The sequence below is a fragment of the Sebastes fasciatus genome, chromosome 15 (genome assembly GCF_043250625.1).
Source record: "Sebastes fasciatus isolate fSebFas1 chromosome 15, fSebFas1.pri, whole genome shotgun sequence".
Lineage (NCBI taxonomy): Eukaryota > Metazoa > Chordata > Actinopteri > Perciformes > Sebastidae > Sebastes > Sebastes fasciatus.
The window spans coordinates 32,071,400-32,099,366 of NC_133809.1; the positions used below are offsets into that span (position 1 = coordinate 32,071,400).

At 42.1% G+C, this 27,967-nt stretch overlaps 1 protein-coding gene and 2 long non-coding RNA genes across 4 annotated transcripts in view; 1 reads left to right on the top strand and 2 right to left on the bottom strand.

Moving 5' to 3' along the window:
- The window catches only part of LOC141783057 (uncharacterized), a 233,219-nt gene extending 223,921 nt beyond the window's left edge, over positions 1-9,298 (bottom strand). Inside the window, exon 1 of the long non-coding RNA XR_012597203.1 lies at positions 9,229-9,298. This is a non-coding gene — a long non-coding RNA (uncharacterized LOC141783057). The remainder of the gene's footprint in view (positions 1-9,228) is intronic.
- LOC141783056 (uncharacterized) overlaps positions 1-27,967 on the bottom strand; it is a 281,504-nt gene that overhangs the window by 247,111 nt on the left and 6,426 nt on the right. The gene's annotated exons all lie outside the window — the stretch shown is intronic.
- The window catches only part of pxdn (peroxidasin), a 114,139-nt gene continuing 109,675 nt past the window's right edge, over positions 23,504-27,967 (top strand). The window contains exon 1 of one of the 2 annotated variants that reach the window (XM_074659940.1): positions 23,504-23,877. In XM_074659940.1, the coding sequence (XP_074516041.1) occupies positions 23,690-23,877 (188 nt within the window). In that variant the 5' untranslated portion in view covers positions 23,504-23,689. The remainder of the gene's footprint in view (positions 23,878-27,967) is intronic. The other variant, XM_074659939.1, reaches the window with a different exon arrangement.

Below are 27,967 nucleotides of genomic sequence, written 5' to 3' on the forward strand. Positions count from 1 at the left end.
AGGCAGATGGGATTACAGCCCAGGTGTTGATTTTTATCACGGCAGAAATTGCTTCATTCCTAATTACGATGCATTATTTTCTGATGATCAAGTTCGTTGTTAAAAGTTTTTCTAAAAGTTTCTGAAAGGTATTCCTTTGTTGTTTTATAGCTAAGGGTTAGTTTATAGCCTACCAATGCACAATTAATAATCGGAGGAGGTTTGTAAATGTTTCATTTCAATACGTGATATTCCCATAACATTAGCTATTATTATCATTATCATTATCATCATCATTATCATTATTATTGTTATTATCATTAAAGCAGCATCCGGATCAAAATAAAAGTAAGAGAGAAGGAATGAAGAATACAGATTTTGTTAGCAATATTTATTTATCCTTAACTCAATATTTTCAAGGGACTCTTCACTTGCAACTTTTTTTTATTTGCCAAGGTGAGCATTTTAATTTGACTCGCCATGAGCCCTGTAAAGTATGTCTATAATCATCCTTTCATGACCACTGTCTTTGAACTGATTTTAAATGTGGAAACTGGGTTAGATCATCAGAATTTCGTATGGCTTGACTTGTGACTTTCTTGACCTGAGCAGTGACTTGACTTGACTTGCTTGACTTACAGCAGGGACTCGATTTGACTTGCTTGATTCTCACCACAATGACTTGGGACTTGCTTGAGACTTGAAGGTTAAGACTTGAGACTTGCTCGTGACTTGCACATGTGTGACTTACTCCCACCTCTGCAAAAATTTAATTTCTTACCTGAAATGAATCCACTCCTTTTCTGAGTTTCAGACACAGACCCAATACACTGGCCCCAGGACACCGCAAGAACCATCTGTAATTACTGGCAACAACAATTCAACTTTTAACTGGGGACAACTGTTCATATACAACTCCCCACTCATCAAATATAACTAATCTCTGATCTACATTTTCCCTCACCCACACACAGCTTACAGTTTTGGAGAAAGGACTCACCTTCATCCCAACCCCGGCTCCTCCCGGTCGGCCGGAGCTCCGAGGGGACCTCCTCACCTTCCATAGGCGACTAAAACTCTGTGAATGTTTCCGGAATGCTACACAACGAGCACCCATACCGTTCACTGGACTGTCCATATGGGAACCCAATTCCCATTAACCCATTAAAACCTGCAGATAAAGGAGGCCAAATCGTTTTACAGGATAGGAGCATTTACATATTAGAAGCAAACAAACAGTTAAATTACATCATTTATTACAAACCACTATTACATTCCCTTCAATTAGAAACACAAACATTAATCAGAAACATCATCAAAAAACGATACGATCAAAAACACCTTACAGCCAAACAAAAAACCTACCTGGACAGTCCAGATGAACCAAGGCCTCGTCTATTCTATCTGCTGCCAAATATGCAGTTAAATATACATCTACTGATTCACTTAGACACATCGTCAGTGATGGAACCTGGGATCATTGGGTGTTTCGGGTCTTTCAACATCATACACCCTCACCCAGGCGACCCAGCCGGGATTGATCAGGTCCCAACTTGTGTCTAGGTAGCATGTACCCACGGATCGCCCCTCTTGATCCACAGCCATCTAGAGGCCTTTTCAGCTGCCTCTGTGGTGTTCTTGAAGGCTTTTCTCTGGTGTGCACCTGTGATGGCCAGAAAGCTGTATGCTTTGCAGAGAGACCGAGCTGCGAAGCCTCTACAGCCCACCTCTATTGGCACACACCCTGCCCACCAGCCCCGCCTGCCGCACTCCTCCACTAAGTCAGCGTATTTGGTGCGCTTCCTCTCATTTGCTTCTTCCATCCGCTCCTCCCAGGACACGGTCAGCTCCAGCAGGACCACCTGTTTTGATAAATCTGAGAACAGCACCATGTCTGGTCTCAGGGTGGTTTCCGCGATGTGCTCTGGGATCAAAACGGAGCTGCTTCCCCAGGTCAGCCTTAATCTGCCAGTCCGGTGCATTTCCAAAGAGTCCCACTGCCCCCTTTGGCTGGGGCTTGGGCTTCTCCCCTGCTCAGAGGAAGGCAGTCTTGCTGGTCGAGGAGGCTTGCTCTGGGTGATGCCGATGGAGATGGCTTCTGCTATTGCCTTCAGCACCTGGTCGTGGCGCCATGTGTAGCGTCCTTCTCCCAGGGCTTTTGGGCAACAGCTGACGATGTGTTCTAGAGTTCATCTTCCGAGACACAAGTGCCCGGAAACCTGGACAGTCCCCTCGGTGGTTCCGGTCGGCCGGCCGATCATGAGTGATACTCTCCTCTTTACAAGAGACATCAACTCATTATACACCAACATCAAAACCCCACTAGGACTTTCAGCCATTAAACAAATTTTCCTCAAACATCCAGACACAACTAGACCGGACCATGCCATTTTACAGTTACTGCAATTAACACTTACTAGGAACGACTTTCAATTCAATGACAAATATTAGCTTCAAATGTGTGGCTGCGCGATGGGGAGAAAATATTCTCCGTCTTATGTGAACATTTATTTGGCCCAGTGGGAGAAATCGGCTATTGAAAAATGTAATTTAAAGCCTCTCCTTTACACCAGATATCTGGACAACATCTCCGGTCTGTGGGACAAATCAGAAGCGGAATTTGGGGAATTTGTTCAGATTTTAAACCTACACCACCACAAAATCAAACTCCAGTATTCCCTACAAAATTCTAGCATCGAATTCCTGGACACACAACTTTTTTTTTCACAATTTTAGTCACACATTTAAGGAACTTGCAACCAAAGTCTATTTTAAAGAAACTGACAGACACTGACTATTGCACAAAGACAGCTACCACCCTAAACACGTTTAGAGGTTTGATCAAGTCCCAGCTGATTCGTTTTAATAGGATCTGCACTTACCCGGAAGATGTGGAGCAAGCCACTAGAACCCTCTTTGGTGCACTGAGGCCGTGGGGATATTTGAAGCGCTTCCTCAGTAGCATTAAAGCGGAGGTCAACGGCACCTTCCAGCACAATAATGCACCTGCTTCACAACCACCCAACCAAACCCTCATTCCCCTAGTCATCACACATTCACTCAGTACCAAAACTTTTAATACCAGTCTCAGAAATAAATTCCAGGAAACTCAAAATAACAATGAAGCGCTCGGAGGGTGCCGTATGATCTCCGCTTACAGGAGAAATAAAAACCTTAAAGACATTTTAGTACACACAGCTTTTAATCCCAAACGTCGAAAGGAAGCGCTTCACAAAGCTGATATTCATTTTATCCATTCACCCCATGTTTTTAAATAAATATGGTAAAGTGGGTATTAATTTGAAAAAAATATATATTGGAGAAACAAAAAAATGCCATAATACTCAGAATAAAACAACACAAATACATTATGGAATGGGGACATGGTAGTACAGTTTTATATCTACATTTTAAAAGACACGGCCCACACAACCTTCAATCCATGGGCCTTGAAAGCAACAGGGATTGGTCCACTGCTCAACGGAGGTCAGCGGAGAGAAACTGGATCTGCCTGTTAAAAACAATAGAACTTAAGGAAAAATATTAAGAAGAAAAATTATTCATATATTTTATCAAACATTTACAAATAATAAAAAGCAAGCACTCACCTTATTACAACTCCTAATGCAATGTTTTTATCTCTCTTTTAACCATAAAGCCCTTTTACTCCACAGCAATTTAACCTGCAGCAAATTTGTTTTTTTCCCCCCTTTCCTATTTATTCCTCCACAGCACCATGACTTGCACTCCTCGTCCATATTTAATATGTATTATTAACTGCATGTTTTTTCTTATTTACACTAATATATTTTCATTCTTTTCATGATATTTTAATTTATTTTATTATTCCCTTATGTTATTTACTTGTGTTCCAACATGCTACTTACTTTTAAGCACTAACCATTTTGTACAGGACGAGTGACGTTACTTGGTGATTTGTGAGGTTTTAATGGAATACCTTCCACTAAGATTGACGCCACCTGCAGGACGCTATATTAATAGCAGCTCACCCCTTCTTCGCACCATTTCTTATAATCTCACATATCTTTGATTTGTCTGTCTTAATAAAAATTCTTCACATAGACTTCACGCTTCTTTTATCTCACGTGCAGGTGTGTGCAACAATTCAGACCAATTCTCATCATTGGAGACTCAAATATTGCCAGACTGCCACGCATTTCAGATGACCGGATTCAAACTGACTGCTACCCAGGCGCCAACCTTAGCCACGCCACAAATCTCCTGAGACACAATACCCCAAGGTCAAATAGTGTGACGAAAGTAATTCTTTCCTTTGGCCTCAATAACAAGAACCAAGAAAACACCTCCCTACTCAAGAAAGACCTGCATGCCATGCTTGTGGCGGCCATAAATACCTTCCCACAAGCAGTTATCCTTATCCCACTCATCCACTACTCACAGGATCTACCAGAGAACATAAAAGCCAATATTAAAGTACTCAACCACCTCATCGAGGACACCGGCCACCAAATACCACGCATCAAAAAAGAATCCTTCTTCACGGAAAGGGACAACATACACTGGACCCCACAAACAGCACGCAACATATAGCAAGCCTGGGAGGCTTTTTTAATTTAAAGATGTCACAGAAGACTGAAATTAGCCACGTACTTTTGACCAACTGAACCCATCCAAAAAAAGCCTTTCCTACCCACATCTCTATGGGAACCAGATCCATAAAAAATTCCTCCGGAAGTGCTTACCCTGAACAAAATGGATCAACAAATGATGAACAACCTGTAACATGAAACTGATGCACCTAATCTCACACCACAAGAGGAAGCAGCACTACAGGAACTCAGGAGTAATACAACCATCGTCATAAACCTGCAGACAAGGGAAGCGCTACAGTTATAATGGATAGTACCGCATATGTCCAGGAAGCTCTATGCCAATTACAGGACAAGTCCTATTATATACCCTTGGAAAAAACACTGTTCGTGGAAACAGCAGATCTGATATCTGATATCTTGAAGATACTACAAGAACAAAAATGGCTTACGAAAAAACAGGTTTCCTACCTAAAAGGAGAAAGTGCCCCCAGCCCGAGGTGTTTTTACCTTCTACCAAAATTTCACAAACCTCCTGAAACCTAGATCGTTCAATATAGGATTATAGGATATAGGATCTCTGATTGTGGCTGTGAAAGTTACAGAATTGCGGAATAACTCGATTCATTCCTGATTCCACTATCAAACTGTCACCCAAGCTACATAAAGAACAGAGGACTTGGTACACCGTATACGCAGCATGCACCTACAGGAACCTTGCATTCTCATCATAATGGACGTTGAGTCTCTACACAAACATCGACATCTCCTTGGGCTGGGCAACCGGGAAAAAGTGGCTACAAAAATATCCATCCAAGGATCGACCGAACCATGAAATCCTACACCTTCTACACTTAAGTTTAACCAGAAACGACTTTGAATTCAACGGACAATTCTACCTCCTAATCAAAGGCTCAGCAATGGGCAAATGATTTGCTCCGGCATATGCCAACATATACATGGCAGAATGGGAAGAAACAGCCTTTCAGAAGTGTGACAGACTCCCGCTCAAGTACTTCAGATATCTGGATGATATCTGGGGTATTTGGACCCATTCCGAAGAGGACTTCTCAGACTTTGTCAACATCCTGAACAACCATCACACTCTGATAAAGTTGAAACCAATAACACACAAGATGGAAATCAAATTTTTGGACACAGTGGTCTAGAAGGGACCAGACTTTGATGACACAGGCACCCTTGGCACCAAGGTCTGCTTCAAACCAACTGACACGCACGCCCTCCTCCACAAGGAAAGTTTTCACCCTAAACATGTCTTCAGAGGGATCCTCAAATCTCAACTTTTGTGATTTGACAGAATCTGCTCAAAACAGGAGGATAGGGACCATGCCGTAAGACTCCTTTTCCAAGCTCTGAAACAGAGGGGTTATCCCAGATCCTTCCTACGGACAATACAAAAAGAGATCTACAAAGAAAATCCAGATGTGACAAAACCATCAGGACATCAAATTATCCCCTTAATATCGGTTTACTCCAGCACACGTTACGATCCAATCACCAACTCAAGAGGAACTTCCAAGACCAACTGAAGGATACCACACTGGTTGACGACTTCAGAGTTATCTCAGTCTTTAAAAGAAGCCCTAAGCTGAAGGAGCTTCTGGTTACTTGCCTAACACTTGTCTCTTCTTTTATCACGGAACATTGCCATTTAATTTACCCAATTTCTTTAAAGAATACTCTTACAATATCTTGTCCAAAAACAACCTTACCCTTACTCACTCATGGATTACCTGCCTAAAACTTATCTCTTATTTAATCACATAACATTTAATACTTACCATTCTAATCTTACCTCCAACCCAAAACTTAAAATACAATTGAATATGGCAGTGGTTCTCAAACTGTGGTACGCGTACCACTGGTGGTACGCTAGCTCTCTGTAGTGGTACGCGGAGGAATCTCTGAAATATATTTTTTTATAATTAATAAGAAATAGGGCTGACCCATAACTCGTATTTTCATCGTCATCGTGATATGAACATGCGCGATGAACACATCGCAAAAGGCTGTCTGGAACACGATGAATCAGAACAATCATTATATTTATGGATGGTTAACGCTGCTTCCTCTCCTCTGCTGCGCTGTCGGAGCTCTCCACTCACATCAACACACAGTCAGTCAGTCTGTGAACAGCTGATCAGAGAGGCCGCGGTGGAGACGGCTACAACTACTCCTTACTGTAAGTTCAATAAAACTTTGCAAGTGTAAAGCCAAGATACGTCATTACACCTGTTCAACAAGCATAAACATGATGAAACGGTTAAACATGGAGGAAAGCAACGTTTCAATCTGCTCTGTCTGCAGTCTCTCATCCCTCCACCGCTTTAGACAGGCACGGTGCGTTAGCTCGGCGGCTAACAGCTAACAGTAAACACGTGTAAGTTATTGAGTTGAGTTGTGACTGACTTTAGTTCCCTGGTCAGCAGTGATCCAGTGTTCAGTGTCTGGGGAGTTTATTGTGAAGGAACGGAAGGCGTGAAGCGGTGAGACTACAGACTACGGAGCCTCTGTGTTATTCATTTATTACCTTCATAAAGTATCATAAACCCTCATAAACCCTCATAAACCCTCAGCTCCACCAGCTAAAACTAAAGCTGGCAGTAGGCTATGTAGTCGGACTGTTTAGGTTAGTTTGTCATGTATCTTACTGTGGCCGAAACACCCAATGATCCTGGGGTCCAGCGGAAAATTCTAAAAACCAGGTTTAAATATAGATCACAAGATTGTATCACAAACCATTATAAAACAATGGAGAAGCAACCAAATATAACTAAATAAAAGACAACTAACTCTCAAAGTCAGAGCTTTAAATTCATCTATGCAGAACTCTAAAATAAGACACAGAGAATCCCTGACTCAGCTTCTGCATCTAGCTCCAGCTAGGTGACCCCGCCCACAGAGTGACTCTCTCTCCGTCCGCCTCGTAACTATAAGCAAAGTCTGCTCCTACTTCTGTTAGTCTGCAAAAACCAGCAGAAAAGGCTTCATGTACTCCCATCATCTAAATATAACATGTTCTTTCACAAAGGCTTTATGTAATTACACTGTTTCAACAGGTGATATGAAACATTAATTTGATGTCATGCATGTGGAAGGGTAGCCTACAGGTAGTAAATAATGACTGTAAGCAACACAACACATTTCTGTTTCACAGTCAAACTTTATTTGAGTAGACATATGACAATATTAATTATACACAGCATTTTTAATTCCACCTGCAGTTATGTTGACATGGTACAGGAGAAAGTCTTTCAGCTCCGGTAAGCTCCAGTAAGCTCCGGTAACCGGTCTGTAGTCATGGTAACAGATAGACAGCTTCTACAGTAAATAATATACCATTACTCTGATTACTTCAGTACGTTTATCAGGTGTCTTTTACCAGAAATAATGAACTGACTACTGTTTCACATCTTCTATTTTCCACCCTGATGTTCGCTGTGTTTACACACTGTCTCATGTAGCTACATGCTAACATGTTAGCTCTGTAATGTAGCCACATGCTAACATGTTACCTCTGTAATGTAGCTACATGCTAACATGTTACCTCTGTAATGTAGCTACATGCTAACATGTTAGCTCTGTAATGTAGCTACATGCTAACATGTTAGCTCTGTAATGTAGCTACATGCTAACATGTTAGCTCTGTATCTCCATGTAAATAGAACTATCTGCTCGCAGCTAATATTTGCTTCTCCTCTGGGATGATTCTGTCGGTCATTTCTCATAGATGGATCTGTAAAGACAAACGTTAAAACAGAGTGTATGTTTATGGTTTACAGAGTTGATGCAGAACGCAAATACTGAGCTAACTAACAGAGCTATAAATAGTAGTATAGTTACCGGAGTTAAACCGTCAGGAAAACCTGGAATCCTGCTGGATCACCCTGCTTGTCAGTGCCTCCTGTAGTTGTGCAGTGTATTTGGGACACGTTTGGAAATGTTTGAAGGAAGACATTCAAGAACTGCTTCCTGATTAGCCGAACAAGTGCAACCTAACGGTGTTAACAACTGGTTTGTGTGGGTCAGGAGGTGAGTGTCTTTTTAATTTTGTCAATTCCTAACATATTCCAAATATGGTAATTTAATTTAATTCACTTTAATCTGGTTCAAAAATCTGATTTAAATTATTAATTAAAATTCTAAAACCAGGTTCAACTCCAGATTACAAGGTTTTTCATAACCCATCTAAAAAAGTAAAACAAAATAATATAAAACAATGATAAAAAAGAACCAAGACTTCAAGTCAAAATTTCTTAATCCTTTATTCCGGAATTTAACACAAAAAAAAACAGGAGGTTGAAATCCAGATTACAAGGTTTTATCATAACCCATCATGAACAACTAAAATAAAATGACAAATAAGTTTTATCATTAACCAACATTAAAAATTAAAAAGACCCAAACCGTAAAGCCAGACAATGAAATACAAAGACTATTCATAACTCTTATAAACTTTAATTGCCGACGGGACACATCCCGAGGCGTGATCAACCTCGGGAGGGCCTCCCTCGGGAGAGGGTGTCTCTAATTAACTAATTCTGTCGCTGGTTCCCAGTGAGGATTACTTGGCCTCTAAAAGGGGGGACACCTGTAGATTCTGCGTTTTTTCACATTAAACTCTGTGAAATTACGGTTGAGTTTGATCAAAGCACACTTGGTGATTGTTGGAAAGACTATCGACGACGGTTAAGGTGAGTTTTATTTTGTTTCTGTCCAGTTTGAATGAAGTGTTTTACGATGCTCCGCCAAGTACAGCTGATCTCAACATAAACAAAAATACACGTGAATGATGGCGCAAGCTGCACGGAGAGGGGGGGCAATCATACTCGGGCAGCTTGCCAGAGGTCTGCGCTCTCCGAGTGCCATTCTAGTTTCTGCATGTTATCAATCCTAATTTAATGTTAGTACCCGACTCCTTAAAAATCTTGGTATTGTTCTGGAGCAGTGTTAGATAGGCCACTTACCTAGGGGATATAGTCAAACCCAGTAAGGAAGGCAATCTGCTTCAATGATGAGGTGGTTGTATAATCTTCTTAACTAGTATTGACTTATGTTTGTTATAAATAGCATCACAATTGATATTTCGGAGGATGTAGCATCCATTGGTCCATTGGTTCCAACCATGTCATACTAGCTTGTCAGGAAGGAGGTTAAAGAACACTGCAAAAAAAATGGCCATTTTCAAAGGGGTCCCTTGACCTCTGACCTCCAGATCATTGAATGTAAATGGGTTATATGGGTACCCACAAGTCTCCCCTTTACAGACATGCCCACTTTATGATAATCACATGCAGTTTGGGGCAAGTCATAGTCAAGTCAGCACACTGACACACTGACAGCTGTTGTTGCCTGTTGGGCTGCAGTTTGCTATCTTATGATTGGAGCATATTGTTTTATGCTAAATGCAGTACCTGTGAAGGTTTCTGGATCAATATCTGTCATTGTTTTGTTTTGTTAATTGATTTCCAATAATAAATAAAATATATACATACATTTACATAAAGCAGCATGTTTGTCCACTCCCATGTTGATAAGAGTATAAATACTTGACAAATCTCCCTTTAAGGTACATTTAAAACAAATAAAAAATGTGCGATAAATTTGCAATCAATCCCGATTAAGTATTTTAATCGATTGACAGCCCTAATGGTGGATATATATAATGATTTAATTTGTTTATTGTATAGAAAAATCATCATTAGTTCATCATCGTTCATCCTTCATCATACATCCGTCCTCCTTAATCCTCTTGGATCACAGTGTTTTAATGTGCATACCAGCTAGAAGTTCGATGGTCCAATCGAACTAATACTCTCAAACAAGCGTAGATTAGAAAGACTTTTTTTTCAATGGTATTGCTCTCTATTAAGTGAGGGGATGAACATAAGACAGTTTACACAGAATCCTGCATGTCGCATTGAACTCAGTAGTGTATTTTAGAGAGGTGTATGACCCCAGCAGCAAATCAAATCATGGATGCTGCAGTTATGTGGGATGAGCTTTAACCATTAGGCTGCTGGGGCATCCCAGGAATTGTGTGAATACTTCTGCACTGTATCATTCCATAGTGGTAATAGGACAGGCAGGGAAAATATAACTTTACAGCCCCAAGTGTCTCAGTTTACAGCTGCCATGGGTAGAAATGGAGCAAATACACTGATCTGCCTTAACGTTCAGACCACTGCCAGGTGAAGTGAATAACATGGATTATCTCGTTACAATGGCACCTGGTAGTGAGGGGGGGGATATATGAGACAGCAAGTGAATATTTTGAACTTTGAACTTTGGACGTTGGAATCGGAAAAAATGGGCCAGCGTAAGAATGTGAGCGACTTCGACGAGGGCCAGATAGTGGTGTCTAGACTACTGGGTCAGAGCATCTCCAGAACTGCAGCTCTTGGGGGATGTTCCCGGTCTGCAGTGGTCAGGACCTACCAAAAGTGCTACAAGGAAGGAGAACCGGTGAACCGGCGACAGGGTCAGACCCGAGGCTCATTGATGCACGTGGGGAGCGAAGGCTGGCCCGTGTTGTCTAATCCAATAGAAGAGCTACTGGAGCTCAAACTGCTGAAAAAGTTAATGCTGGTTCTGATAGAAAGGTGTCAGAACACACAGTGAGGAGCAGGTTATTGTGTATGGGGCTGCGTAGCCGCAGACCGGTCAGGGTGCCCGTGCTGACCCGTGTCCACCGCCAAAAGTGCCTACAACACGTGAGCATCAGAACTGGACCACGGAGCAATGAAGAAGGTGGCCTGGTCTGATGAATCACGTTTTCTTTTACATCATGTGGATGGCAACGAGTTGGAGGTGTTGACTCGGCCTCCAGATTCTCCAGATCTTGATCCGATGGAGCATCTGTGGGATGTGCTGGACAAACAAGTCCGATCCACGGAGGCCCCACCTCGCAACTTATACAGGACTTAAAGGATCTGCTACTGACGTCTTGGTGCCAGATACCACAGCAGACCTTCAGAGGTCTAGTGGAGTCCACGCCTCCACGGGTCAGGGCTGTTTTGACGGCAAAAGGGGGACCTACCGAATATTAGGCAGCTGGTCATAATGTTATGGCTGATTGGTGTATATCCTGACAGTAGTGCATGAGACAGGTAATATGAAAAAAATCATGTGCCTCTGTGTCCTCCGGTGTCCTTTGGTGCTCCGAATGGCATCTGCCAGCATCAATCAGAGCCGAGCTGGAGCCTTGCCGTCTCTGAGCAGCTGTCAATCACTCGCAAACTCCGACCAAACGGTCAAACTAGGCAGCGCTGATCAAATATGAATCAATATTCTGTTACTGTAATGACTATTTCTCTCCTCAGATGTTCTCAGAATCATCTTGTAGTGTACTGTTTAGCTGTAAAATTAGAAAGCACCGCCCACCAGCTGGAGCACAGCCAATAGGAACGCTCTCTCTCTGAAATGACCTGTGATTGGTAAAAGTCTCCCGTCACGGGCTAGATGTTCTAAAGCCTGAAAACAGAGCCATGAGGAGGAGCAGAAGTCTAATTTTCTCTCAGAACACTTGAATTACAATATGCTGAAAGGTTATTATGGACTTTTTGCCCAAAGATGCCAAAAACGTTCTGCCTACTGCAAGGTTCAGTGTCGATACGTTATAAAAATTCTTTAATTTACATACTGTGACTTTCCTTGTTTATTTTCAAAGTAAACATTGCAATGAAATTCTTTTCTCGAGGTCAACTTCTTGGTTCTCAACCTGGAAGATAATATCAGAAGGTCACCAGATGGCTGTGGGGAAAAAAATTAAATAACATATTTTAGACTGGGGAATGTTTTTTACATTACATCATCTGTACGCTACACCAGTGATATCACTTTCCTCAGAATAGATTTTATTGAGTGTTTGTGAGAGTTAAGTGTGCGTGCACATGAGTTTCTAATGGGGGATTTATATTTGTTATTGGACTTTAATAGCTATAATCCACAGAAGAGAATCCACAAAATGTGTACCATGATTTCCAAATATTTCAATATCCACAAACATGTATTTTTGTAATTGTGTTGTGTAAAGTCACATTCACAAAAATACAGGGCGATTTGCAAATACGCATAAATACTCTGTAAACACGTATATTTACAGTAGTTCCACACAAAAATGTTAGAAGTTTTCATGTAAAATGGTGTATACGCATTTGTGGATCCATTTGAACACGTGGAATAACATTTGCACATTTTTGCATCTCTTCCCGTCGGTCTTTGTGATATTTGTAACTTCCCTCCTGTTTGTTTACATAATTTCAGGTCAGGGGGGAGAAAAAGTCATGGAATGCATCAAAAATCCACAGTGCCTGGAGCCCATTGGACAACGCCTAGGTGCTAAGCTGTTCAAACTAAACAAAACTCGCAAATACCAACCTAATTATACTGGGGGTCGCGAGAACCTCTGTCGTAAAGCACTTTCTTTGTATCTGTGAAAGGTCACAGGGCCTTGGGTGCTGTACTCTTTTTGGTATTGTTGCCTTTATTGGACAGTTGACAGTGTAGAGGACAACAGGAGACCAGGGGAGAGCCCGGGGTATCACATGCAACAAAGGACCACAGCCAGAGCCAAACTGGGGACACTGCGAGAATGTGGTATGCACCTTAACCATTTTGCTAGTGGGGTGCCCCAGAGCATAAGGGGGTAAAAGGAGGAGAGCTCTCTGGGGCCCAGCCACTAGGGGGGGGCATAGAGGCCAGCAATAATCATGTTCATCCTAAAGCAATGATAACCACATTTTATTTTAACTAAAATATTCACCATTACTTATTAAAACAGCAAAAAAACATTGTTGTTATTGTTGCTTTCGTAAAATGTAGCCTGTTTCATAAGGAAACCCCCCTCTCTTGAAAATAGTCAAAAATTTTTGTGGGAAACCACATAACCTAAGAAATTAATCTTAACTTACTAGGGGTGTAACGATTCATATACTACATTGATGTATCGATTTATATTCCTACGATACAACTACATGGATAGGTACTCGGCAAGTTGTCCTTCACGGGAGATGCATATCGATATAAAATCAATTTGAAACGCAAAAATCGATTGTATCGATATTAAGGATTTGCACCATGTATTTAAGGACGACAACATTATATCAAAGTGTTTTTTAGCACTTGTATTAGTGAAGAAATGTTAAACGTAATTCCGGTTCTCCAGACATGCGTCAGCTCTGCCATCTGTAGCGCGAGCCCGCATCCATGGTGTGCATGTAGACGAACGGAGCACTGGACTCCTCCTCTCTCACATGGTAACGGCTGGAGGGAGATGAGCAGCGGTCTGCATGAGACGGGGGCGGCTTCACCCACAGGCGCTTTCCCCGTGCGCTGTCGGTTTTTCATTCAGAGAAATGACTTTCCTTTTCCCCGTCATGATATCTACTGTATCTGAACGCAGCATCAGCCTCACGTATCCAGCCGGAGAGCAGACGGTCCGCGAGGCAAAGTATCACGACGGGAGTAAAGTAAAAAGCAAAACAGAAATTCAACTAACGTTAGTCTAACATAGTTTTAACATGTTGTTCCAGATGTTTCCATGTATGAAAAGACCCTAAATGAACCCTGTAGGTGGACTACTGGATTACTATCAGCAGATTATTTAAACAATGTTTGTATAGGAATGATTCTGTCCCAAGCTGTCTGATCACTATCAGCTGTTTGATCACTATCAGCGGTTGATCACAATCAGCTGTTTGATCACTATCAGCTGTTTGATCACTATCAGCTGGTTGATCACTATCAGCTGTCTGATCACTATCAGCGGTTGATCACTATCAGCTGTTTGATCACTATCAGCTGTTAGATCACTATCAGCGGTTGATCTCTATCAGCTGTTTGATCACTATCAGCTGGTTGATCACTATCAGCTGTTTGATCACTATCAGCTCGTTGATCACTATCAGCTGTTTGATCACTATCAGCGGTTGATCTCTGTATTATTGATCTACTGTTTATATTGAAAATGAGGACAGAAGCAGCAGGTTAAACCACTGTTCATTTAACTTAAATAGAAGTTGGTTAAATATTTAACTGCCTTGTATCTTGAGAACTGAAGCAGCAGGTCCTACAGTTGCACTTTTTATTATTTTCAAATAAAAGGTGTATGTATTTGCCATTAATCATTGTTTACTTGCTTATATCCATAATTAATTTATCCCTGATTCCCTTTCAAGAAAAACTTTGAGGAATCCTGACCTGTACTGTCCAGTATCCAGTTATTTATTTCACAGTCACACCAACTGAATTTTTGGCCAAAAAAGTTACTGTATCGATTTCAAATCATTGAATTGTATCATATCACTCTAGATGAGCCAAATATCGTCCTGAATCGTATCGGAACCATGGAAATCGTATCGTATCGTTACACCCCTAAAACTTGCTATTGGCTAATGTCGGAATGAATTTCTTTATGCCTGAGTGTGTCTCTCTCAGTTTCCATGTATGTTTTGTAGGAGTAGGAGATGTAGGAGAGAGAGAGAGAGCATGCCCATGCGTTGATATGAGTGAAGCAGTTCTGAGGAGGGCCCATTCACTGGACCTGTTCAGGGGCCCGGCTATTTCTGTGGCCGTTTCTTTGTATTTTGAAACATTACAGAGTCGGCTCTAGCCCTTTTGGTGCCCTTGGCGAAATTTGGATTTGGAGCCCCTCCCCAAAATAGCCCCGTAAACCGCAACACACATCATGTTGTGATTCTGTTTTTTGTTTTTTTATTGTTGGCCTGCTCTCTCTGTTCCCTTCCCCTCTGTATTTTTCGCCTGGCAGGGCATGTGTGTGGCAGGGGGTGTGGCTGGCTCCGCCTGCAGCAGCAGAGGTGGCTCATCGGTTCTCACTCAACATCATCAACCTCACCATAAAAGCCTGGGTTGCGTTCGAAAAGTCAAATAATTACGTCCTAAAGTCTTTTCCTAACCAATTTTCCTTGACCTCAATGGAAATGAGGTGTTAAGAGAATCCGACTGCTCTTTCACTAGGCTCCGTCATTATGATGTGACGACGGTGGATGTTAATGACGCAGGTCTGCTGTGGTGAAACTACAATGTTCTGAAGATGGATTACAAAAGGCAGCGCCACCACACCCCGTGCGTTTTAAATAGGTCTTTCAGTGACAGACTCCTTCACCCGAGGTGTGTGAAAGAGAGAGCTGGAACACTCTATCAACAGATAATAAAGATCATCTGACCTTGACAAGACTTGTCATCATTGAAGGCCATCTCAATGCAGTGAGATATCGGGATGAGATTCTGCAGCCAGTGGCGATCCCATATCTCCACAACCTGGGACCTAACTTCATCCTCCAAGATGATAACGCTCTCCCCCACAGAGCCAGGGTTATCACAGACTACCTCCACAATGTGGGAGTAGAGAGAATGGAACGGCCTGCCAAGAGTCCAGACCTCAACCCAATTCAACACTTGTAGGATCAGCTTGGGCGTGCTGTACGTGTTAGAGTGACCAACACAACCACGCTGGCTGACCTGCAACGAATCCTGGTTGAGGAATGGAATGCCATCCCACAGCAACGTGTGACCAGGTTGGTGACCAGCATGAGGAGGAGGTGCCAGGCTGTTGTGGCTGCGTATGGATCTTCCACCCACTACTAAGGCTCCTGACGGTGTATTAAATGAATAAAGTGTAAAATAGCCAATATGTCTTGTTTGTTCCTTGTTACTGATAGAGTTCAATCATCCAATCCACCAAACAACTCAAAACAAGAGTCAATACCAACAGGAGAATACACTGTTTACCATTGACAGAGCATTTTGGCAAGTTTTTCTTGGGCCCTACCCACATAATCAGCTGTGCTGCTCATCCCACAAATGCATGATCCTTTCAAGTTGGACATCATTGTGAAGGTAATTAAACAGGCTTTCCAACGGTGTAAAATACAATGACCATTAGCATTGTAACAGAGAAATAATCCACCAAACACAAGTTTGCAAACTTTTTCTACCAGTTTATTTGACAATGGCACGGGGATGTCAACTATGTGTCAGTTCATCATCATGACCAGCACCTTGCCAGGAGATGACCTGGCAGTGTCTGTGTTTCCTGTCCTCCTCTGAGGCTTCAGTTCATACAAAGAACTTCAGTGGAGAAAGCCGAATAATTTGAACTAGCAAGGCATAAAGTGTTATATTGTTTCACTTGAGTCTCCAGAGCAACTCAGCCTGGAGTAGACAAGATTTGTACTCCATCAGTAATTCATGAATCTGATTTCTGTCTTGATGTAGAACAGCTTTGGGAGTACCATGGATCATTTATCACCTTGGAAAGAGGCTTGAATTATGACCCAGGGTGCTATAATTTGACAAATATACAGCAATGAATGTATGTATGTAATATATGTGTCATCTTTTTAGAATCTCTGTCCATTGTTTTGGTGGTTTGATTTAATGATTGAGATTTAAAGCTTCAGTAGGCAGAATATCTTTGCCGTCAATTCCATAATAACCTTTCAGCATATTGTAATTCAAGTGTTCTGAGAGAAAACTAGACTTCTAGTCCTCCTCATGGCTCTGTTTTCAGGCTTTAGAATATCTAGCCCGTGACGGAAGACTTTGACCAATCACAGGTCATTTCAGAGAGAGAGCGTTCCTATTGGATGTTCATTCAACGGAGGCAGCTGTCAATCACTCGCAAACTCTGATCAAACGGTCAAACTAGGCAGCGCTGATCAAATATGAATCAATCACTGTAATGACTATTTCTCTCCTCAGATGTTTCCAGAATCATCCTGTAGTGTACTGTTTAGCTGTAAAATGAGAAAGTTAGCTCCGGCTGGTGGGCGGTGCTTAGTATTTCCTCAACTGTTCTCAACATGGCTGCCGGGTCACAAACTCTCTCATTTTACAGCTAAACAGTATACTACGAGATGATTCTGAATTGGTCTCTGATTGGTTGTTTTCCTCCGGTCTGTGAAATCTTGCAGATGCCGTTAGGAGCACCGGAGGACACAGGAGGACAACGAGGCACATGATTGTTTTCAGATTACCTGTCCCATGCACTTGTGGCCCGGGCCCAACAGCCAATGGCAAGGCCGCAACTTAAAGTACCAGTTAGATTTACAATTAATGTTTTTGCTTAGAGCCGACAACGCCACCTAGGAAATATTTGGAGCCTAGGACTCTGATAAATTCAGGTTCTTTTACATCAGGGGAGCAGAGTTAAAAACACAGGCAGAAGTTTAAATCAATTTAAAACCAGATTTATTGTAATTAAAATAGCATGGGTCTAAAAATGAATGATTAATCTAAAAGCTAAAAGGAATAAAATGTTACTAGCAACAAGGTTAAAAACCCTATAAAAAGTCCAGTCCAAATTAAGTCCAATCCGGCTCTTTAATCCAGTTCAGTCCAATATAGTCCAATCCAATCCAGCGATCCTCCTCGTGTCCGCGTCTTAGCTCCTCCCGTACTCCAACAGCCGTCTGCCCGTCTCGGCCGTCTCTCCAGCACCGTCCGAAACTGTGAAACAACAAGAGACCAAGACCAGTAGTGTGTTCTCCACTACTTTGCTATCACAACTCCAGATACAAGCTATCCTGGTCTGTTTTCAGTGTGTCCGCCACGTAAATGTACCAAAAGGGTACTTACGTTTTTTGAGTGAATCTACGTTGGCGGACACGGTCTGCTGCATGTAGTCTCACAGGACTCTCAGGTCGCTGGGCTGGTAGGTAGTAGCAGGAGGGCTTTTCTGCTGCACTGCTGTCTCTGGACTGTCTCTGACTGAAGATCTCCTCTGCTGCTGCAAGCCGTTCTCTCCTTTTGTATCCTCTCCACCTGTGCTGCATCCTGCTAATTGCAGGCTCTCAGCCACACCTGCCGCTCCTCTCCTAATCAGTCTTTGATTGGGGGTGTGGCTGTCCATGGGTCTCATTCCAGTTCATGACTTAAAAACACTTCAATTTACACATTAAAAGCAATCCAAACAACCAACATGCAGGGATAAAACACACAATACAATAAAAACCATAAAACATGCAAAATAGAATAAAATCAACCATAAAACATGCAAAATAGAATAAAAACAACCATAAAACATAAATCATGCACAAGTCATTTTTGACCCTGTCACACACTACTGTCACGATATAGTGACCGTTCTATAAAATAACTTCTTTCTAATCATATTTGCTCCATTTCTACCTGCTGCTGTTTTAGCTCTTTGAACTCTTGAAGTGATGGAGAACAAATGGCCTTTGTGAGAGGAAAACATATCAATGCACATTGATAGAATAAAATATTGCTCCCTGTAAATGAAATACCACAGTCCATAGAATATTCTGAAACAATGCCTCCACTGTTAATCGGTGCCTCCAGTCTGTCAGACTGTAGAAATGCTAACAATAGCATTGGGACAGCATTGGTGGAAATGCTAACAATGACACAATAGCATGACGGCAACAGCAGACACAACAACTACCGCTGTCACCCACACAATACAACAATCAGGAGCACAGATATGAAATGATACTGAGCAAAGCTCCAATCTGAGATAATAGAGCAATCAGGAGGTGAGCTGCTGCTGAGTAGAGGCTTAAACTGGAAAGAAACTACCAGTTACTACTTATAGGTTGTAAATAAAAGGTTGTGAGGAGCTCCATAATGGAAAAGAGGGCCGAGACTGCCAGTCATTGATTGACGTGTGTCAATGGAGCTTTATTCAGTAGAGCAGCTATCACCAGTTTTTCAGTTAAACGTGCAGTATGCTGTTTTGTTATTTTAAAGCCCAAACACCTTTATCTGATGTTGGTATTTACATAACACATTTTTCAAAAACACATAAAGGTAGCCTACATTTAAATTAGCCTACCGGCATTATGATGTATCATCATTCTGTGTGAGGACACATCAAATAATAATCAGGCTATATAGCCTATCATGTCTCAGGCCGGAAACCAAGTTCATTATATTGATATGTAGTGTTATTTCTACATTCACCAGCAGATGTCAGCAAACCCAAACTATTACCAAAGGAACACTGTGGTGGAGTAATGCTGCTGTAGGTGCAGGCTGACAGTCTGCATGGAAATCTTGCTGTGTTTTAAAAAATGTTGGGATGTCAACTGATTTTGATGGGTGACATATTTAAATGTTGAACATACATGGATGTATAAAGAGTTACAAAGCATACACATGGATGTGTGTTGAGCATACACACATGGTTCCCGTTCTGGCTTCTGATTGGTGCACCAGTCAAACACACAGTAGTCCTACAGACTACAGTAATTATGCACACCTGTGATTAATTTAAAAGCGAATTAGCCCAGCGAACTCAACAATTAGCCTCCATTGTTCGTTGAGAAAATGGTAAGTCAATTTAATTTTCAGTCATATCATAAAAAGGAAATATGTTATGCGTTAGGCTGTAGACATAAACTAGTGGTAATGTAGTGAACGTTTTCTGATTACAATAATGTAGCTTTAGCCTACAATAATGTATAGACTAGCTCAAACTTGACCTTTTATTCTTGCTTGCCGGCTGTTAACGTTAGCTTAGCTAACATTACTTTTCTGAACAGGCCACCATTAACGTTAAATGCTTTTGGGACAAAACTAAAACACGCCAGGCCAGGGGCCCTCTAAACTAAGCTAACGTTAGCTAGTTAGCTAACTGAGAATGTAACTAAGTTTTCTTTGCATGCCTTTGTTCATTTTTGTCATAATTCCCCGAACGTTAAGCAATCCTTTGCATTTCTTTGGGTGGGGGCGCTACTACGTCAGAGCGACTCCCGACACGGCTCGTTCATTGTGTGTTTTCTGTCGTTCATTGTGTTTTATTGTGTGGTTTACGTTTGTCCAGATGTTAACGACAACAACAGTGTTACATCTAGCGTGCATCTGGCTTATGATCGCAAGTTTATGTTGAGGAAATGGACTCTGCTCAGGACCGGCAGCACCACTCTTCGCCAACCCAGGTAGGCTCACCTACTCACGGGACTACCTGTTGGAGCTGAGCCGCGTTCACCTGGAGCCATCGCAGGTATCACCCCTCCTCACTAATCAGATAAATGGTAAATGGACTTGCATTTATACATTTACACTACATGTCAGCATTCACCCATTCACACACACATTCATACACTAATGGCAGAGGCTGCCATGCAAGGTGTCAACCTGCCCATCAGGATCTAATCTAATCCTCATCCACTCACCGATGGCTATGCCTTCGGGAACAATTTGGGGTTAAGTGTCTTGCTCAAGGACACATCAACATGTAACCCGTAGCAGCCGGGGATCGAACCACCGACCTTCCGATTGGTGGACGACCTGCTCTACCCTCTGAGCATGCCACCCCAGATACATCCGGAGTTACTTCGAGGCCACAAGCGAAAGCGAATATGGAGGAAACCGTTACCTGCCATCACCCTGTCAAACGTCCGATCACTACGGAACAAGGCTGACGAGCTTTCCACACTCGTGAGGTTTGATTCGGACTATTGGCAAACCAGTCGATTCTGTTTTACAGAGACTTGGCTTTCCGAGGACGTGGATTTTAATCTGGATGGTTTTAACATCGTATGCTTTGACAGGGATGCAAGGAAAACACGGAAGTCAATTGGGGGCGGACTCTGTATGGCTGTCAACAATAAGTGGGCGACTAACTTAAAGGTGAGAGAGACTGAGTGTTGTAAACACTATGAATTAATGACTATGTCCTTTAGACCGCACTACCTACCATGAGAATTCTCCCAGATTACCGTAATTTGAGTCTATGAACCAGGGCCTGGCTTTACACTAGCTGCCGAGCACATAGCGGACAGTTATAATAGAGCTGTCAATCGAGCCTGGCGACCAGCCAGTATTTTCTATTTCTATTAGGGGAAAATATGACATCACCACGCTGTTGTCCAATCTCACCTATGTCACCAACGATGCTCTAACCACCAAACACCAAACAAAACTCGTCCGGATTATAACGCAGGCTGGCAAAATAATCGGTTCTCCCCAAACCCCCCTAACAGAGCTTTACACCCAGTCAGTAATCAGGAAAGCCACTGCCTGCCTGCCAAAGACAAATTTCTGTTACCTGTGACAGACAATAAAGTTTTTCTTATCTTATCTTATCTTATCTTATCTTTTGAGGCAGACATTTACGGACGACAGAACAAGCGCAGGTATAGGCCTACCTAGCATAATACATATTTTTAATAATGGCTGGCTGCATTCCATTTAACCAACAGGTATGGCCTATGTAGCCGTACTTGCTGGCTCAGGAATGACTTCGTTGATGGAATAGTAACTACAGTAACTATAGTAAGTGCATTCATTCAAGTAGGCTACTGTATTTAAGCAAGCTAGTGTTGAAGTAGCCTACTTGTATTTTACCTTCATATTTTTTTATTTTTATACTACTTTATACATCTTCTCGATTATATTGAGGCATATTTACTCCACTTAATTTATTTGACAACTAGGACTAGCATGTATTAAGTATACAGTTCACCTAGCTAGACCAGATACAACTTGGGGGCGCTGTAATAGATTTAGCAATATGCTTTTGCAAATGACTTTTAGGTGCAAACAGCATCTACATAGGCCTATCTTTGAATAGCTAGTTGAGGACGAATACGTTTCTGATTGGTATTTGATGACATTAAAGGGACTGTTTGTAAGAATCACAAATGTCTTGTTAACAGCGACACCTGTGGCCGTTAAGTCAACGAAAGTCAGCATCCCGTTGCTTGCTGTTAGCTGACCAGACGAAGGTCTCTCCATGAATCAATGCTGATCCTAGTGTTGGCTTTTCCTGCCTCAGCCTCCCGACCGCGGCCGGAGGGAACAGGGGAGACGCCGGTGTTTTGGTCGGAGACGATAAAGTTTCTCTCTGCGGAGCCCCGTCACTTCACAAGACACGGGAAACCTCTGTTGGTCTGGAGGAGCTGCAGCAGTTATTTCTGCACAAACGTCCACTGTACATTCACTAGATATTCTCAGAGCTAAACTAACTCTTCTGCAGTGTGGAGTGTGCGCGCATGCACGTGAGAGTGGAGCGAGAGAGTGAGAAGGAGCGTGGTGTGTGAGTGAAGGCAGGCAGAGGAGCAGAGACTCCGGCCCTGGAGACCAAAGCTACGGTCTCCCCCGCGTCCTCCGACCGCGGCCAACACTGTTTAACAGACGGGCTTCACTAGATACAACCAAGAGGTTTTGGTGCTTCACTGTAGTTTGTGTTGGAGTCTGAGTCTGAACAGCGTAGCCACACAAGAGCGACCATGAGACACCGACCAGCAATGATTTATACGTGGAAGAAGTTACAAACAGTCCCTTTAAGTTCAATAAATTCTTCCACTCATCTTTCTGTTGTCCATACCTTTTACTCCACTACATGTATTTGACAACTAGGCCTAGCATGTATTAAAGTACCCACAAGTATACAGTACACCTAGCTAGCTAGACCAGATACAACACTGATCCAATGACAGCCTAAAATAACACTTTATTTTTGGTAAACACATTTTACCTTTGCTAATTTGAATGCAGGACTTTGTGTGATGCAGTAGGCTATTTGTACACTTTTATTTGTTTCTTGATCTGATCTGAATATTCCACCTATATCAAAAATGTCAGGGACAACACATTTTGGGATTATGACAAATTGCAAAGGGGCTAATTTAATTCTCTACCACATTATGGGATTTGGTTGTGCTCTAAGAAATTTAGAAATTTGCTATAGTAAATGACTTTTAGGTGCAAACATCATCTTTGTAGCCTACATCTTTAAACAGTTGATGACGAATAGGCTACATTATAATAGATATTTCATTGAATGGCATTACATTCCATCATTTCTTCCATTCTCAGCTTTCCATTGGACTTCCTTTCTCTGTTTGTAACACACTGCCCCTCTCTCTCCCTCTCTCTCTCTCTCTCTCTCTCTCTCTGTCTCTCTGTCTCCCTCTCTCTCTCTTTCTCTCTGTCTCTCTCTCTCCCTCTCTCTCTCCCTCTCTCTCTCTGTCTGTCTCTCTCTCTCTCTCTCTGTGTGGTGTGTGTGTGGAGCGCTATCTTGGTGCTGTTAGTCAGTGTTAGTGTGTGAGAGGGGCAGCTGGCGGTCGGTCGCTCGGTGTGTGCTCTCCTCTCGACTCTGCTCGGCTTTGCTCGGCTCTCTGCTCGTAATGGCGCTGCGGGCTGACCAGCTCTTGTCTCCGTGTGTCGTCGCGGTGGTGTCTTTGTTAATGCTCGCTAGCGGACCACAGTTTGTACTTTGTTGTCCGAGTCGCTGTTTATGTTTCCGAACCACCGTGAGATGTATGCATCTAAACCTGGAAACCGTACCAGCAGTTTCTCCTCAAACCACCATTCTGTAAGTAGCCTTTTTCTCCTTCAATGTACCGGGAAGCCTAACCCTAACCCTAACCCTCTGGGCTCACTGGACGGGAGCAGCCCAGCAGCCCTCTGCTCTGGGGCACACACTGAACTCCTCCACTCTGGAGGCCTGCGGGGACGTTAGGACGACTGATATTCTTTGAGTTACAGTGTTAAAACAAACAAAGTTTTAAAAATGTTTAATCACTGATTTAAGTTGAAATTTAAACAAAGGTGTGTGTCAATCATTGGTCCTGTGGCAGTGCAGAGGTTATTACAATGTCTAGGAAAGTTTTCACAAAGTTGTGACACCTGCCAGTGAGTTGAGCTGTTGGTTGTAGAGGTTAATGAACAGGCTTTTTAGGGTCACACAGCTGGTGAAGTCAGCCACAAGCAATGTGGAGGGTCAGCCTCTTCAGTAGAGCTCCCTACATGAGAGAGCTTGTTTGAGGAACTACAGCAAGTGTTAACATCTCCTTTATGCATGCATTGATTTACTCTAATGATACAGTTAGACTATCATTGAGACACAGAGTCACGTTTGATTAGATCAAAACCACAGTCTTCTTCTGGCAGTCCAGACTTCATTGGATGTGTTGTTATGTTTTGGGGAAATGTGTAATTAGGCTGTTATTAGGCTATGAAGTAGGCATTTTCAGTCGCTATAAGCCCCATAGATGTGGGTCAGTAGGGGCCTTCTACACTCACTAGTAGGTTTTATCATCTATTCACACAGTAGATCACCAAAAGAAGGTATAAAAGAGCACGACAGCGACCTCTGGTGACCGTATAATTATGACAGGAGCAGAAGCGACAGTCAGGCGCTGTAGTATAGACAACGAGAAACTCCATAAGGGAAGGAGGTTGGGGACGATGGATGGGACACAAGACACAGGCCATTCACCCAGAAGCCCAGAGTTTGCATCCCGTGTGAAACCAACAATGTGTAGTTCTAATTGTAGTTATTTTAACCCAAAACATGTTTTTCCCTAAACTTGAGAAAGTGTTTTTTTTTGTTGCCTAAACCTAAAGAAGTTGTAGTTTTGTTGATTAAACTTAGCTGTTTTGTTTTGCCTAAACCTAAAGAAGTTGTAGTTTTGTTGCCCAAACCTAATGAAGTTGTAGTTTTATTGCCTAAACCTGTTTTTTTGCCTAAACCTAAAGAAGTTGTAGTTTTGTTGCCTAAACTTAACTGTTTTGTTTTGCCTAAACCTAAAGAAGTTGTAGTTTTATTGCCTAAACCTAAAGAAGTTGTAGTTGTATTGCCTAAACCTAAAGAAGTTGTAGGTTTTTTGCCTAAACCTAAAGAAGTTGTAGTTTTATTGCCTAAACCTAAAGAAGCCTTTTTGTTTGTGTTCAAAACGTGACGTTTCATTCAGTTTTACAATATGTTAGAACGTGTTGCTTTAAGTTTCACTTTCACTTTTACAACGTAGAAGGCATAGTAGGCCCCTAATGACCCACATCTATGGTGCTTATAGCGACTGATAACGCCTATTGAATGGCCTGATAACAGTCAAATCAAAGATCCTTGTTCAAGGTCAGGCTTGACGAATAGGCTTGCTTTTAACAATGGATCTTTACACCACATTGTGACAGAGACACAATGTAGAGCAGTTTCTAAAGCTGCTTCCTTATCTGTAGTCAGAAAAAGCGATCGTTGTGCTTGGATGGGTTTTGTTGCACAGGTTAAACTCCATGTTTGACTTTCCCTCTCTGGGATGAAAGGAAGGAAATACTTGTCACTTGACGAGCACTTGTGAATGCGTCCTAGTTGTCAGGAGCACTCAACTAGTCACCCAACTAAACAATCTCCTTTTTGATGTACTGTAGCTGGCCGCAGTTTCTCAGAGCTGCAGTGAGAGAACACAAAGCTCCAGATCTGTCCAATCTCCCAAATATGTGGCACCCTTTGTCTTTAATTGGCCAACGCAATCTTGTTGTGCATTTCAGTCCATAATGCACGGACCTATAAATAGCTTCATTCAGAATGTAAGCAAGGGGGACAAAGGGGCAACTCAGCCGGCCTGTACCACAGCAGCATGAATTAGCCTTGCCCTCTTGTCATGTGGGGTCAGCCCACAGCCTTGAAGGGAGCCCACGTTGCAGCCCTGCCCAGATACCCCCAACGGAAAGATGAAAGTCCACCCTTCACCACAGCAATGAAAGGATTGTTTAGGTCTCCTGTAGGATGTGTCTAAATCTGTTTGAGGGCTGTTCAGAGCAGCAGAGCAGGCTGTGGTTTCCCACAAGCTTTCATGCTGGTGAGCTTTGAAGCAGCAGCCACTTGTCGCTTTTTTACCCCCCCCTGTCCGGTCGTCATGTCAGGACATGAATAAAGTTCCTGCTTCCTACCCAGCCTTATCTCATTCTGCTGGATGAAATGTTCAACGCGTGACACTGGTTGTCTGCAGTGGGAAAACTCCTCTGCACCAAACTCAAGCTCAGTTGTGTCCTTGCAGTTTGTGGTCTGTTTGCTGTGACTGATCAAATTAAGCCTCACAACATGGTAGTCAAAGTGGACTGAAAACATGTCTGTTAACAGAGAGGTTGTATGTAGAGAGTGTACAGTGTGTTTCTCTCTTTTCCTTAGGGCTCAAGCTCTTCCTCTAGATCCTGACAGCTTTGCAGGATTGAGTAATAGTGGGGGAAGATTTTATAGACACTTGACCTGTAGTTATGTGCGGTATAGGTATAGGCACTACATTCCTCCTCCCACCTGGCAGCATGCCATAGGAATTTAAAATAATACTATGATAACAGTGTGAGATGATCCATCAGATTCCTTTAGCACACAGGTAGTTTAATCTGATGGAAAGGTAAAGCCATTTGCTGGGTAACAAAACATAGTTGAACATTAGTATTTTTTAACCATTAAAGATAAACTCCTACTTATCTATTTATTACATTTCTCTTTATTGGTATATTCTTATAGCTGTATGCTCACTGGCATGATTTCATTCAATTTCATTTGTGATTAAATGTCCTTTATTATAATCCTTGAGTTGCGTACATTCTTGTGAGATCCAGATCGATCAGTTTTGTTTTCCCGGCCCAACTTAACACTCGGGGAGGTGCAGCACGGGGAGAGGTGTTGCTTATCATTGTTGTGTCTGGTGGATTTTTTAAGTTTATCTGAACAGCAATAAAGACATTTTCCCTCCTTTAGCTTGGGTGATCCAAAACACTTTGGTGCCTCACATTAGATTTCAGTAGACTGGGAAACTCCTGTGTTTGTATCCATCAAAAAACTATGTGTATATGTGCATGTATACAGTATGCATGTTAATGATTAGAAAACACTGAGTAGTTTCAAACATTGGGCGTCATGCCAGACGAACTCGGGGTGTAAGAAAATATCGAATAAAATTGAATATCGCAATATTATAATTTGTGATACTGTATCGATTCACAAGAACACTGTATCGGTTTTTAATTAATAATTTACATGCAAAGATGAACTCAGTCAATACTTTGTCTTTTAAAAAAAAGAGATGCTCCCTCTCAGTTTGTGTGCCCCCTCAAAGTAGAGCTATGATGTTGGATGTTACAGGGACTGTGATAAATGCAAATACACCCTATTGTTCTGATGGCATAAAAAAGTACACTTTCTTTTACTCAGATTTTATGCATATGGTGGTGTGTTCTTTATACTATGACAGTTTGCCTAAAATTAGATTTTAAAAAATCGCAATATATCTCCTTGCTTACTGTATCGCAATATATATCTCAATATATTGAATGGTAACCCCTGTATTATGATACGTATCGCCAGATTCTTGCCAACACACAGCCCTAGTACGAACACAATTTACGAGTGGTCCAGACCTGTTGTAGGAGTCATGTGCAATTAGTTAGTTCATTAAGTTTTACACTGACGGATTGTATATTTCATTACTTTGAAGTAGGGCTGTCAAAGTTAACGTGATAATAACGTGTACCAACCATGTCATACTAGCTGTCGAGAAGGAGGTTCAATAACACTCTAAACTTACACTAAATTTTGGCGAGGAAAAACTGTCATGTCCATTTTCAAAGGGGTTCCTTGACCTCTGACCTCCAGATCAGTGAATGTAAATGGGTTCTAT